Source organism: Sus scrofa, chromosome 6, assembly GCF_000003025.6.
Source record: "Sus scrofa isolate TJ Tabasco breed Duroc chromosome 6, Sscrofa11.1, whole genome shotgun sequence".
In the NCBI taxonomy this organism is placed as follows: Eukaryota; Metazoa; Chordata; class Mammalia; order Artiodactyla; family Suidae; genus Sus; species Sus scrofa.
Window position 1 is genome coordinate 64,323,739 of NC_010448.4, and position 13,877 is coordinate 64,337,615.

General features: G+C 64.2%; 1 protein-coding gene across 2 annotated transcripts in view; it reads left to right on the forward strand.

Moving 5' to 3' along the window:
* The window catches only part of PLCH2 (phospholipase C eta 2), a 66,153-nt gene continuing 54,455 nt past the window's right edge, over window positions 2,180-13,877 (forward strand). Inside the window, exons 1-2 of one of the 2 annotated variants that reach the window (XM_021095205.1) lie at window positions 2,180-2,741; window positions 4,090-4,251. In XM_021095205.1, coding sequence (XP_020950864.1) covers window positions 4,173-4,251 — 79 coding nt within the window. In that variant the 5' untranslated portion in view covers window positions 2,180-2,741; window positions 4,090-4,172. The remainder of the gene's footprint in view (window positions 2,742-4,089; window positions 4,252-13,877) is intronic. The other variant, XM_013988723.2, reaches the window with a different exon arrangement.

Below are 13,877 nucleotides of genomic sequence, written 5' to 3' on the forward strand. Positions count from 1 at the left end.
TACACTCTATTTACAGTTATTACAAAATATTGGCTCCGTGGAGTTCCCCCGAGGCACAGCAGATTAAGGATCCAGCACACTCACCTCAGCAGCTCTGGCCACATCGGTGGTGGGGGTTTATCTTTGGCCCAGGAACTTCCTTGTTTTGCAGACGTGGCCAAAAATATACATATTGTGTACGTATTGGCTGGCGTCCTCACGTTGCACAAGACATCCTTGAGCCTCTCCTACAGCCAAGTTTGTACCTCGCCCTCCCCACCCCCGCGAGATGGTCTCCCGCAGTTTGTTCCCTGCGTCTGTGAATCTGCTTCTTTTCTGTTATATCCACCGGTCTGTTGTGTGTTCTAGATTCCACATGTAAGTGATATTGTACAGTTTTTGTTTCTCTGTCAGATTTGTTTCACTTAGCACAATGTCCTCCACCTCCACCCACGGTGTCACAAATGGCAGAATTTCATTCTTTTTTATGACTGAATAATATTCCACGGTGTACAGGTATCACGTCTTCTTTATCCATTCCTCTGTCGATGGACACTTAGGTGGCTTCCACACTTTGTTTTCGTTTCTTGGCCACACCCACGGCGTGTGGAAGTTCCTGGGCCAGGAATCGAACCCTCGCCACAGCAGTGGCAATGCCAGGTCCTTAACCCACTCTGCTACCAGGGAACTCTGACATTTCCCTGCACTGTGAAGACTGCAGCCGCATCCATGGCCATCGGGGACTCCGTGACCTTGACACCCACTGCTGTGGTTTCGCTTGGGAAAGACCTTCATGTGTGCGTGATTTTGGACGTTGTCCTGGTCTGCATTTCATTCTCTCGCTTTATCGCCACCACCTGTCTCACGAGAAAAAGCCTTTCACGTGTGGAAGCTGTTGAACGCGCAGTGTGGGTCCAAGTTCTCCCAGTGCTTGCGTTCACTTAAGTGGTGGTTGTTCTCGCTGGTGACAGAGCCCGTCATTTTATTTATTTTCTTTCAAAGGGGCAGGCTCATCTCATGTGGTTTTGAGGAAACAGCCACCAGCTGGATGCACCGGTATGGCACAGCCACTTTGCCTGCTGTCCCCTTGGGTGGGACACATGTGCGGGCTGCGGCCGTGTCAGCAGCGGCGGCTCTGCGTGGACCTAGGAGCCTTTCCGCATCAGCGGGAGCAGAAACTAGAAAGATGCACATCCAGCGCCGCAGTTTGATCAGATGCATCCTTCTTGTTGCTGTGTCAGGGACATCCTTGGGGGGCTGGCCTTTTGTTTAATCCTGAGTGCTTGGTGATGGGGGGCATTGGCACGGGCCCCCCCGTAGCCTTGGAGCCGCTGCCGCGATCCGTGCCAAGTGTGACTCGCCATGGTGCAAATGTCAGTGTGGGGGAGGAGGGGACCATTGCGAGCGTAGGTCCCATCTCATGGGCCCCTGGAAGGTTCTGGGCCCGCGTTCTGGCAGGCGTGTCCGGGCATGGCTCCTGGACTCCCACTGGAGCAGGAAGCCGTGGTGTCTGTAGGTCACACTTTGGGAAGCAGTGCTCTGTGACGTGGCCTCAATCACCCACCCTTCTTTTTTTTGTCTTTTTAGGGCTGCACCTGCTGCGTTTGGAGGTTCTCAGACCAGGGGTTGAAGCGGAGCTGCAGCCGTCTGCTGACACCACAGCCACAGCAATGCAGGATCTGAGCCGCGTCTGCGACCTACACCACAGCTCCCGGCAATGCTGGATCCTCAACCCACTGAGCGGGGCCAGAGGTCGAGCCTGCCTCCCCATGGACGAGGGGCACTGCAGGTGTCGGAACAGAAGCTGTAGCCAGGGGTTCAGGGACACCCGGGCCCTCTGCGAAGATATCAGCCACAAGGGTGGGTGGGCTGGCAGCCACGGCCCCTTGGGGGCTGCGAGGCGGGGGGCCTGCACTTCGTGGAGGCGGGTCTGCTGGTCTGAGTGTGGACATTGCACCCTGGGCACCTGGGCTCAGCCTGGGCCACCTTCTGGCCCTTCTGGGTCTGTGCCAAGTGTCCTGATTAAGGGGGCTGGCTTCTGGGGGCCGGTGTCTATGGACCTCTCTGCCCTGTCCCCCCACCCGTGTGGCCCAGCCTGGCTCTGAATGACGCCATCGTGACTGCTCGCCTTGGGCAGCGGCCAGTTCCCAGGGCGTGATGGTGGCTCTCGAGCAGAGGCCGGAGGCCTGAGTTGGGAGGGGCCCCTCCTTAGCCTGGGGGCCGGGCAGCAAGAGGACGAGCAGCTGAGCTGGGGAGCAGCTCACAGCGTCATCAGCTCCGGCTGCTCTGACTCTCAGCCCCCTCCCCATGGGGACGCCAACCCTGCTCCAGACGCCCCCTCTTACTGGCCTCAGAAGTTATAGGTGCCAGCCTGGCTGGAAGTGAGGCCTCTGTCAGAGGCCCTGGCATGGCTTGGGCACGGGGATGGGTGGCGAGGGGCTCACGGGCACCTGCGCTGCCAGGGGGCTCAGCTCGCCAATGGCTGACCTCATGGTCCTCCACGGCCTCGCCTCGGCTTGCAGTGGGCGCTGTTGCCTAATTAGGTTCGACTGTGCCAGCCTAGCCGGAACCCCACGCCCGGCCCGCGCTCTGGCAGGCGTGTCCGGGCATGGCTCCTGGACTCCCGCTGGAGCAGGAAGCCGTGGTGCCTGCTCAGAAACCCGGCAGCAGCCCGCACGGCAGCCGGAGCTGGCGCTGGCCTCTCGGGCTGTGTGGCCCAGGGCCTGTGGTGGGGTCCCACCGTCTTGGGGACCACCTTGCAGGTGAGCCTGGGGGCTGGGCAGCTGGGAGGGCGCCAGGACGGGAGGTGGGCTTGTGAAACGCTGGGCAGGCCCAGATGGGCTTGGGGGGGTGAGGCCTCTGGGGGCCCTGGGCCTTTGGGAGAATGCCTGGCTGGCCTCTTCCAGGTCTGCTGCTGATCCCAGAGGGGGTGGGCTGAGGGGGGACTTGGGGGCTGAGGCCACCGGGGCCTCTTCTTGGAGCCTGAGCTGGAGAAGGGCCACAAGGTGGGGCTGCTCTGAGGGCCCGGGGGAGGGGCGCTGTCTGCCTGCCCCCAGCGGTTTCTCCTGCTGGGCAGAGCCTGACTTGGGTTCTGGATGGCCTGGTATCCTGGTGTCCATTGAGGGTCAGGCCTGAAGCTGTCCTGGACACGTCAGAAGGGCTCCAGAGCCCAGCGGCCAAGGCCTGTCGCCTGGCTTCTGTGGCCTCTGTGGCCCCCAGGGAGGAGGCTCAGAGGAGGGAGTGGGCCGGAGACTGTGTCTGAAGGAGCCGGCCTGGGGCGGAGGAGCTGGATGGACAGGAGGAGGTGGAAAGGGGGCCCAGGCAGGAGAGGGGCCGAGCAGAGGCCGGGGTGGGACTGAGCCCATGGGAGCGGGGAGGCCATGGGAGGCTGGGCGGGGCCTGGGGCCCCTTAGGGGTGGTGAGAGTTCAGGGCCTAGAGCCCAGACAGCCAAGGGGCACATGGTACCCGGGATGCCAGCGCGGCCTTGCCCCACTGCTGGACCAAGTGGTGGCTGGAAGGGCCTGAGACATCACAGTGACAGTGCAATGGGAGGGCTGGACAAAGGCGAGGCCCCTCCCCCTCGCCCCATGCCCTGGGCTCCTCCCGTGGCCCCTGGAGCTGCAGCGTGGCCCAGGCTGGCCAGAGCCTCCAGCACTGTCATAACAGAAGGGGCTGGCGGGTTTGGTTGGCCTTTGAACTTCATCAGGCTATGGAACAAGTGCCAGCACCCAGAAACAGACAACACTTTAGCGACGAAGCCGTTAATACGGTCACGGGCTCTCTGGTGTCACCTGCCCCTCCCCCACAGCTCCTGTCCCCGGTGAGAGGCTGCCTGTGGCCTTCCGGCCACACTTCGGTCCTTCCTGCCCCTCTCCTGGCCTGGGCCGCCGCCTCGGAGGCTGCCTCTTTCCAGGGGGGCGGGGCCAGGCTGCCAGGCAGCATCCTGCACCCAGCCCTGGCCGGAGCCTGGACAGCTGGATGGGCCTCACCCACCAGCCCCGCGGCCCCCGCCCTCTCTAGGTCGGATGGGGGGCAGGCCAGGCTCCAGCACAATGGGGACGCTGGGCCTGGGACGAGACCTCAGAGTGGCCACTTCCTGCCTCCCACAGGTGGCTGGCCCTAGCTGGTCATCCAGGCCCGTCCCACCTCCTGCCAGCCGCCCCCACAGCCCAGAGCCCTCTGTCCCTCCGCGATGGCGCCCTCGCCTGAGGACCCAGGCCCCGACCTGGAGAGCAGACGGCCTTTCCTGAGCATCAACATTCTGCCTGTGGGTGAGTGAGGCCTCGGGCTGACGGCAGCGCAGGTCCGGGTTCGGTTCCCTGGTGAGCGTGGTGTCCTGGTCCCTCCTGGGGTAGAGGGGGCCCTGCCTGCTCCTCCAGAGCGGGGGTTGGCGTGGACCTCTCCTGGCACAAACTCATTCGGAAGACAGTTCGGGCACTGCCAGCCCTGTCCTGCCCCATCAGACCCCCAAGAGCTCGGTGCCAGCTCGCTGGCCTCAGCCCGTGTCTCGGCTGCTGGGCTGGGTGTCCCAGGGCCGCACATGGCACCTCCAGGCCTGGCCCTAACTGCCGTTTCTCTACGACCTGTTGGCAGTGACACTGGTGGCCTCCCTTCACTCCCCTCTCAACTTTAACAACCACGGGACTCTGGTATCCACACTGAAAGGGGCTCAGAGCTCGGGGTGCGGCTGGGCGGGGGCAGGGAGTGGGAGGTCCTGAGCACCCTCCCTGGGGCTGTACCCCACCTGCCAGGGCTCACAGCTCTTCTCGCTTTGCTGCATCCTGGCTCCAACATTCGTTCAGAATTACAGATGTGCAGGTGAGCCTGGCCAGGTGTGAGTGCCCCTGCAGAGGGGAAGGGGTGCCCCGTGGTGCCCTGCCCTTCCCAGGGCAGCTGGATAGCATGGGCCCCACCGCCCGGGGAGGAAGGCTTACACAGCAGGCTGTGCTGTCCAGGAGGTGGGGACCATTCCCTTCCCGCCAGAGCAGTGGGCTGCTTTCTGCCCCAAGAGCCCAGCGTGCTGGGCTGAGTTGAGGCAGCGCTCTGTGTGTCCGACCCCTGCCGGCCTGGGCCTGGTTTGAGCTGGCACCCTCTGGCCCTGGGCTTGCCACCCCCGACTCAGGAGCTGCTGCAGCAGGATATGAGGGCGCTCAGACCCCCTGGGAGAGGGGGTGAGTGGACCTGGGGGGGGTGGTTCCAGGTGCCCGGCACACCAGTGTGTTTGGCTTAGCTGTGTGGTGGAGCCGGGTGCCCGGGCTGGTCACAGGGCTCTGGGATCTTGTCCCCAGAGAGAGAGACCCCGGGGAATGTGGATTTCCGGTTGGTTTTCTGGGCTCTCTGCTGAGCGGCAGGTCGGCCTCTGGCTGCCACACCGGGAGGTAAGGGGCTCCTGGTGGCCCCTCCTTGGTGGACATAGGAGTTCCTGGGACCCCGACTCAGCTCTCCTGGGACACTCCTGGGGTGAGGTTCTGCACCGTGCCTGGCCAGCGTGGGGCTTGCGGGAGTGACGTCAGATCTGCATCTCCGTGGGGCGTGCATGTGCGCACGCGTGCTCCTGCCCAGGAGCACCTGCTCTTCCTGGGGGCTGTGGCCCCAGGAGAGGGAGGGGGTGGCGGGAGGGTCTTTGTGCGTGTGCACGGTGTATGCGGCAGGAACTGAGTGCACGCCGACGAGGGTCTGTGCATGTGCACGTGTGCCTGCATGCTTGCCTGTGGGCTTGCGTGCGCCATGTCCCCCAGGCCTGAGAGGTGAGGGCCGGCCCTGACTTGTTCCTCCCACGTTCCCCAGATGTGCCCAGACGGGTCTCCTCCTCCCAGAGGCGTGGGTCTGCTCAGAGGCACACAGCCCCTGCCCGGGCTCTGGGCCCTGCTTTCAGCTCAGTGGGGAACGGACGCCCAGAGGAAGGGGTGCGGGGGAGGGAGCCTGCAGTTCTGGATGTAGGTTGGTGGTGACAGGATCCAGCTCGCCAATGACGTGGAGGAAAGGGGCTCCACCCTCCGACTGCTGACACTCCCCGCGCCCTGCGCCCCTCTCTGCGCCTGGCTTGCTGGCGCTGTCCTGTGCAGGTCCTGCACAGGTGCGGGGACAAGAACAGCAGTGCGGACACCTGGTTTGGCCTTGGAGGTGCTTCTGGAAGACTCCTAAGGCAGCCGCCCAGTGAGCCAGGGAGGATTCACAGTCACAAGGGCAGGGAGACCTTGGGCTGGGGACAGGCTCAAAGCCTGGGAAGTGGGCCAGCACATCCTGCAGGCTGTCTGGGGAGCCTTCGAGATGTCAAGTGAAAAAAGCACAAGAGTTGAGGATTGTGTTTTACATGGCAGGTAAAACATAAAGATGTGAGCCGGGGAGGCAGCCTCGCAGTGGCGTGGAGGGGCGGCCCCAAGAGGTCAGGGGGCAGCCAGGGGATATAGGAGTTTTTGCAACAAAGACCAAGTGGCAGGAACTTCAAAAGGTGACTGTTAATTGAAGATAATCAGACATCTCGAGTTAAGGACTTTAGCGCCTCTCTGGGTCTGGGCTCCCCGACAGCATCCTTTGATGGGCCGCTCAGCCGTCTGGACCAGCGTCCTGTGCTTCCGACCCTTCGTCCCTTCAGGGGTCACCGTGGGGGCAGCTGTGGTCATTGGATGGCTGCAGCATCCTTTGTTCACGGATGTGGCAGCAACATTTTTTACTCACGTGCTTTGGACCGAGGAGCTTCTGGGCTCCTGTGAGCCACAGCGCCTGTCCTGGGGGATGCCAGCCTGTCTACACGTGGACAGTGGGGGGTGGCTAAGGGTCCGAGAAGTGCCCGGGAGGTGTGGGCCTGGGGGCTGCTCTGGAGCCGGCTACTTGGGGCCCAGGGACATGACCCAGTGCCTGTTCGGTGCCCCCTGCACCAGGATGCATCCGCTGCATCCATGTTGGGGGCAGGCCCTGCTCCAAGCCAGGCAGTGAGGGTGGCTGGCAGGGATGGTGCTCCCCGGGTTGGGCCTGGGCAGGTGGACCGTGTTGGACCCGGGCCCAGGGCTGGGGCAGTGGGACAGCCCCAGCCACAGTGTCATCTTCTTAGCCTGGTTCTCCTGTATCCCTGGTAACGGCTTCTTTCAGAGCCACTTAATCCCACTCCACAGGCTGAGGGACAGGGAGTATGCAAATGAGCTGCCCTTTAGTTTCAGAGATGGGGGGGATGCGGGAGGGGCCGAGGCCGGGGGCTGGCCCCCCGCTGGGGCGGGCAGCACCGCCCAGATCCCCGGGCATGGGGGTGGGGGGTGCTGCTGCATGTCTTGAGGGTGCCTGTGCCCCAGCCTGGTCCCGATGGGGCCCCCACCAGGCTCTGTGAGGCTGCTAGCATCTTGATGCCAGACAGGCCCACTGAGGGGGCCAGGGAGTTGCTGGGAGGGCAGGACACAGGCCAGAGTGTTGGAGCTGACTGGTGGGGGACCGGGGTGGGGAGGCCGCGGCAGGCTGCATGGAGCGGGCCTCTGAAGCCCGCCAGCCCTCCTGGGCCTCTCCGGGGGCAGCCAGGACACTGTTTGAGAAACGGCTGAGCTTGGAGCCAAGACGCAGGCTGGTTCAGATGTCCCGGCCAGTGGCCTGTATCCCCTCCAGTGCCAGCAGGAGGCGCTGGCCCTTGTGCTCTGGCAGCTGGAGTGTGCGTCTGTGTCTCTGTTGACCCAGAGCCCGAGGGGCTGAGGTGGCTGCGGCCTCTAGGCCATGAGGCTGGGGGGCGAGGGGACTCCGGACCCTCGGGTCCACGGTGTGTTCAGATCCACTGCTCCCCCCCGGGACTCGGCACCGGCTCTGCCTTGGTCTTGCTTGTGTTTCTTTTTCCTGACTGAAAGCAGGACTCCGAGGAGATGCTTTGAAAGTACAGAAAACCCCCCTTCCTGAGCTGGTGGGTGTGCGGGTTTCTCACTGTTCCCAGGTCACCACCTGGCTCTCCGCCTCCCGCCCGTAGCGCGCAGCCTGGGGGCTTGGAGCGGGTCCCTTCCAACGTCACAGCTTCTTCCGGAGCCTGATGCTAACAATGGCCTCACTCTGGGGGACGTGGCGCCGCAGCCGTCAATGACCAGCTCGGGGACTTCTGAGCACTGGCTGCTATATTCCTGCTGCAGGGAGATTCGCGCAGCCTCTAATCTGTGCCTCGCGTTGTCTCCTTGGCGGCGCGGCGGCCCTAGCACTTCATGTGCGCAGGGAGCTCTTTGAAGCTCCCGCCTCCGGCTTCCGTGCCAGGTCTCTGCGGCCGCCTTTTGAGAATCAGGCCCTGCCTGGTGTAGGCTCAGAAGCTTTTCTGGAGAAGGCAGGACATGTGGACGCGCCCTCAAGGCGACCTACACCAGGGAAAAGCAGCCGTAGCTCTGGGCCCCTGTAGTCCCTGCGCACCTGAGGGCCTCTGGGCAGGGACCTGCTCCCCTCACGTGGAGGATCCTTTTCCTCGGTGTCCAGAGTGTGGCCTGGTTGGGAAAAGCAAAGTCACACCCTGCCTCTGGGTAGATGGAGCACTAGCGCCTCCGTCCAAGTGCCATGAGCTCACTCGCTTCCCTCTGGTGCTCGCTTGCGGTCTATTAACTCTTAGTTGACGCACAGTTCCAACAGGAGGCCCAGAGGGTCAGACACGCCCGCCTTGGCGTGGGCGGTGAAAGCGTTTCCTCCCAGATGCCTCACTCAGGCAAACACAGAAGCACCCAGGTGCTGGGTTTCCTGGCCAGGCAGATGGACAGAACCTTTCTGGTTGTGTTCCCGCTGGGATCCCGTTGGCCTCTCCCCCTGGCGCCAGGTGCACCCCGGGCCTCCCGAGGCCAGCTGGACGGTTCTGCCTGGATCTCAAACCCATCAGCATGAAAATTTGACTTCAGACCCCCGGCTCTCCGGCGTGATGGAGTAGCAAGCCCCTCCCCGGCCGCGGTCTTGGAGCCGGAATTCTGCGCCTCAGGGTCTTGAGGCCCCAGACTTTTCTCCACCTCTCCCACCCTGCCTGTCTGAACCACCTGGGTGTCCTGGCCCTGCTGAGCAAGGGCCAGCGGCCAGACTGCCTGCTTCCACGGTCCCCCTCCCCCTCCCCCCAGCTGTCCCTCTCAGTGACCCTTGGGACCGAACCCAGGATCACCCCCTCGCTTTTGTCTCTAAGACCCTCTGTGATCTGGCCCCTGCATCCCTTTCCCTCCTCAACGCCCCCCAGCCCCTCTCCCTCTGCTCAGCTCCCCCACCTGAGGACCCCTCCTGCTCTGCCCCCTCTAGGGACCGCCTAGTGTCCGCTGTGACAGTTTTTGTAAATGCCATGGTGAGGTGGTTGTCTTGTGCTGGCCAGTGGGCAGAGGGCTCCTCTAGGACAGGGGTCTTGGGGACTAAGGGCTCCCTGGTTTCCTAGCTACCACCTGGGCACCCTGGGGACTCAGAGAAAGTGTCAGTGGTTACAGGAATGAAGGAACAAGCAGGTAAATGAACAGGCGAATGATCAGCCCAGCATACGGGACCATAGCTGGTTTATAACAGTGATGGGTGCAGTAGGCTGGGGGCTCAGGGTGGGGTGAGAAAAGGGGGGCAGGGTCCAGTGTCTCCTGGTCCAGAGACCCCCTGGGGAAGGCCCTAGGGAGGGTCCCTGCTTGGCTGGGAAGCACCTCCCGGGCTCTGGCCACCCCCTCTCCCCCCGCCATCCCCTCCAAGACACACTCCCCTCCCCCCCCTCCCTCCCTGTCACCTAGGTCCTTCCTGGCTTCCCAGGCTACTGACCCCCAGCCAGGTGAGCGGGCGGTGGTGGGCACTGGGGGTGGTGGTGTGGTGCCCGCAGGGAGGACGGGAGGGGACTGGGCTTCCCCACCCTGTCTCACCCCTACCCAGGGCCCAGGAAGGGCACCTCCAGCCACCCCTGGTTTGTGCAGGTCAAAGGCCCATCCCTCCTACCCCTGCTGAGCCTTTGGGCCCAGCAGCATCCCACCTCCTCCTGGCCTCCACAGCTACCCTAGCTCTGAGCAGCAGCTCCCTGGGCTCTGGCACTGGGAGAACTGGAGCAGCCCCTGCCCCGCACCTGCCCAGCAGCCTCCCTCCCTGGCCGTTCCACAGGCACCTCCCCTGCGGGTCCCAGGGCTAGAGAGATCCTGTGGGGGGCTCCCGTGTTCCTGGCATCTAGCGTTTCTAGCTCCCTCCCCCATCCAGGTGTGGCTGCGCTGTCCTCCCCAGGGGTCCAGGCTGGCCGGGAAGAGCTGAGGCTCTGGCCCTGTGGATAGTCCTATTAGATGTGGCCTTGGCCAGGTCCCCTCAGTCCTGACCCAGTTCAGGGGCCCCCTCCCTGTGCTGCCAGATCCAGCTGGAAACACCCACCTCTGCCAGTCAAAGGTGTCTTTGGGGACAGGGTACCTGGTTTGGGGGGCCTGGGGCAAGTGCCTTCCTCTCGCTGTACCTCGGTTTCCCCCTGAAAGGAAATGTGGTATCAATGGTGCCCAAGAGCTGGCAGTGCCTGTAAAGACCCCTGGCCCATCAGAGGTGCCCCCAGAGGCCTCCCTCCCTGGTTGGCACCCCCTTGTTGCAGCAAAGTGCCCTGGGGCCTTGGGGCAGGTGGGTGAACCCTGCCGTGGGCTGGGGGCCAGGTCGTTCAGCCGTCCTCCTGTGCCCCTGGAGATGCTTGGCTGCCACCTGGATGGGCAGTGGCCAGGCCTGGCCAGGGCGGCTGCGGGCTCCGGGCGCCGTGTGTAGGCAGCAGGAGACGGGAGAGCTGGGATCATTCTGCGCGTTGTCCTGAGTTCTGATTGAGAACAAGACGTCTTGAGAGCAGATGCTGGTGAAAACTGAAACACACTTTCTAAATTTAGCGGGTGAGATTGCACATCCGCCCAATTAAGCTCATTGATCTGGCGAGCGTGCGCTTGCTCTGGCTACGGCGCTCACTGTGCCTCCTGCCGCCTCTGTGTGTGTGTCTCTGGGCCCGTGTGATCTGGCTGATGACCTCAGGCTGCAGAAAGCTTTGAGCCAGGCTCTCATCAGGGCCCCCGTTACTCCTGGGCCCGGGCAACGCTGCCCATGGGGATGGTGTCGGGGCACAGGGGGCGGAGCTCAGTTTGGTCTGCAGACACTCCTGAGGCCACCTGCAGCCAGGTCGGCTGGTATTTTGGGGGAAGTGGTGGGCACGGGGTGCCCTGCCTGCAGGACCCTCATCATCTCACTGGACGGCACAGGTCCTGGTGACATCTCAAGGGAAATTCTGTGTCACTAGTGGGTGAGCACGACAGATGAGAGAGCCAGGGAAGGCTTCCTGGAGGAGGGGCCTTGGGAGCCAAGTGGGAGGGGCAGGGAGTGGGTACCAGGCTGAGAGCTCCTGTGTCACCTACCAGGAGAGCAGACGCCCTGAGGGTTTGGAGCCGAAGGGGAGGGAGGCCCAGAGGCCAGAGGCAGCCTGAGGGAGGCCTGGAGAGCAGCCTGCGTGGATGTGGGGAGGAAGGGGGGTAGGGCGGCTCTCAGTGGGAGCAACGCTGGGCTGGGGGCAGGCTGTGTGCCCTGGCTGCCGCAGCTGCCCCAGAGAACCCGGTGGGCGGCAGGCTCCTTGCACGCGGCATGCAGCTCCTTGTCTATCCAGGGCCGGGGCCAGAGCCCCGCCGGCCCCAGTGTCCGTGGTCTCCTTCCAGGGACTCTCGGAGTCTCTGGCTCAGGACGGAGATTTCTTTCGAAGTTTCTAGTCTGCATTTCAGTTTTGGCTTCGTGCAGGAGCAGGTCCTGTCTCATTGTTGCCCCTGGTTTCTCGGTCTCTGCCTCTGGGTGTGGGTGTCCTGGTGTCTCTCTGTCCCCAAGTCCTGGGCTCTTAGCCTTGTCCCCTGGGCACATCCCCATGGGCTGTCGGAGTGGGACTGGTCTCTTTGTCCCCATGCACAGAGCCACTCCTCCCCCCCAGCTGAGCCCCATGCTGCCTGGGGCAGATGTGCAGGTGGGCAGGTGGGCAGGTAGAAGGCGCTGCCCCCTCGGGGTGCCCAGGAAGTTTTCCCACCTGTGGGTAGCACCTTCTCTGCCCACCCCCTAGGTCAGGGCCTGATGCCCAGGCCAAGGCAGGCCCGCGCACACTAGGACCGCACCGTTTTCCCATCCGCCTGCCCCCAGCGCAGGGCCCATCAGCACACCAGTGACGGGAGGGGCTCAGGGCTGTCCCTCAGGGCAGCCTTGGGAGGCTGGGGATGGACAACGTGCAGAAGGAAGCCCCCAGCCCTGCCTGCCAGGCCCCTGTGGTGAGCACCCACCCGTGTGAATGTCATGGGGCCTCCGGGTGGGAGTCCCGTCCTGGCCGGGCTTGGCTCCCACCAGCTCCCCAGGACCTGCTGGGCTCTTTCGCTCTCACCCCTTTTGCTCCCTCCACGTTTCTGGGTAACTCCACCCTCCACCTTCTGACACCGGTCCACCTTAGTCATCTGGGGCTGGGGCTGCAGAGGAGGGAGAGGAGTGGGCGGTCCTGCCTTGGCCTGGGCGTCAGGCCCTGACCCTGACGGGGTGGGGGTGGGGGGCAGAGAAGTTGCTGGAGATCATCTTCCAGGAGAGGAAGCCAGGGCCCAGGGAGCCAGGAGGCAGCTGACCCCGCGCAGGGAGCGCCGTGGCGGGGAGCTAATTGCTGCCTCTGCCCCTCTGGATGCATCGCTCTGACAGCCCCTCACTGAAATGTCTGTGGACTCTGCTCGCAGCCCAGTGGGAACGCCTGACGCCACCCTGAGCCAAGGCCACCCGAGCCGGCCCAGCCTCAGCCAGACCAGGGACCCCAAATGCTCGCCTGGGCACAGTGGCCAGTGCAGGGGTGCAGGGCAGGTGGCGGCTGGAGCTCAGCCCTTGTCGGGGGCACCTGGAAGGCAGGAAACCTCTGGAGGTCAGCTGGCCTGGGCAGATGCCAGAGCGGGTCTCTCGTGGGGCAGCTCTGGCACTGAGAGGGACCTCAAGACCCACCCTGGGGTCTGTGGCACAGCCAAGGAATCTGCTGTGTGGCTTGGGGAAAGTCGGGGACCTCTCTGGGCTGTAGGAAGCTGGAAAGAACCCTAGTAACCAGTAGGTCTTACACCTGTGGGGAAGCTGAGGCCCAAAGAGGGGAGGGGTTTAGCTGAGGCCACTCATGGATCTGTGGGGAGCTGAGACATGAGCCTGCATCTTGTCCCCTGTTGTCACTAGATCAGGGCCAGCTGGTGGGACCTCCGCCTCTGTGGACATGGTGCCTGGCGGCACCTGTCTCTCCCCTCCTCCACTGCAGTGGAAGGAGGGGGGAGAGGCGGAGAGGGGGGGCTCCTGAGAAGCCTGCTGGCTGGGAGGGTTCCCAGGGCCCAGAGCCTGCCTGTTGCTGCTTTAGGGCCTCCAGGGCCTGGAGCAGTGAGAGGGGGAGTGTGCAGGGGCCCCGCTGCCCCGGGGGCGTGGGGCCAGTTGTAGGGGGGAGGGGACAGTGGCCAGCTCCCATTATTGCTCCTGGTCTGCATGCTCTCTTCAGACCTGGGAGCGGGGTGGTCACGGTTTCCAAGACAGCAGCGCCAAGCGCCCTCCTCTCGCCACCAACTCAGGGCCCGCTGCCCCTTGCCATGAGCCGAGGGGTGCCTAGTGTCCAGCAGAGAAGCCTCCCGCTGCCTGGGGATGGGGAAGCCGTTCCCGGCTCCGCCCCCTTCCCGGACCGCGGCTGGGGCCACCCCGACGGGGGCTGGGGGGGGTGGAGGCTGCGGGCGCATCTTTGCAGGGAAAGTACTTTGGCCGCTAGGGCGCGGGGCGGGCAGGCTGGCCCCACTGTGCACCCCGCATCCCGCGCTTGGGCTCTGCGCCCGCCGCGCGCTCGCGCCCCCGGCCCCCTCCCCGCGCGGGGCGGGCAGGGGGTGTGGTGCGGGCGGCACGAGTGACAGCGCTCTCCGCGCGCGGCGCCTCCACGGGGCGCAGTGTCAGCGCGCCGAGCCCGCCGCGCGCACAGCCCGCCGCGGGC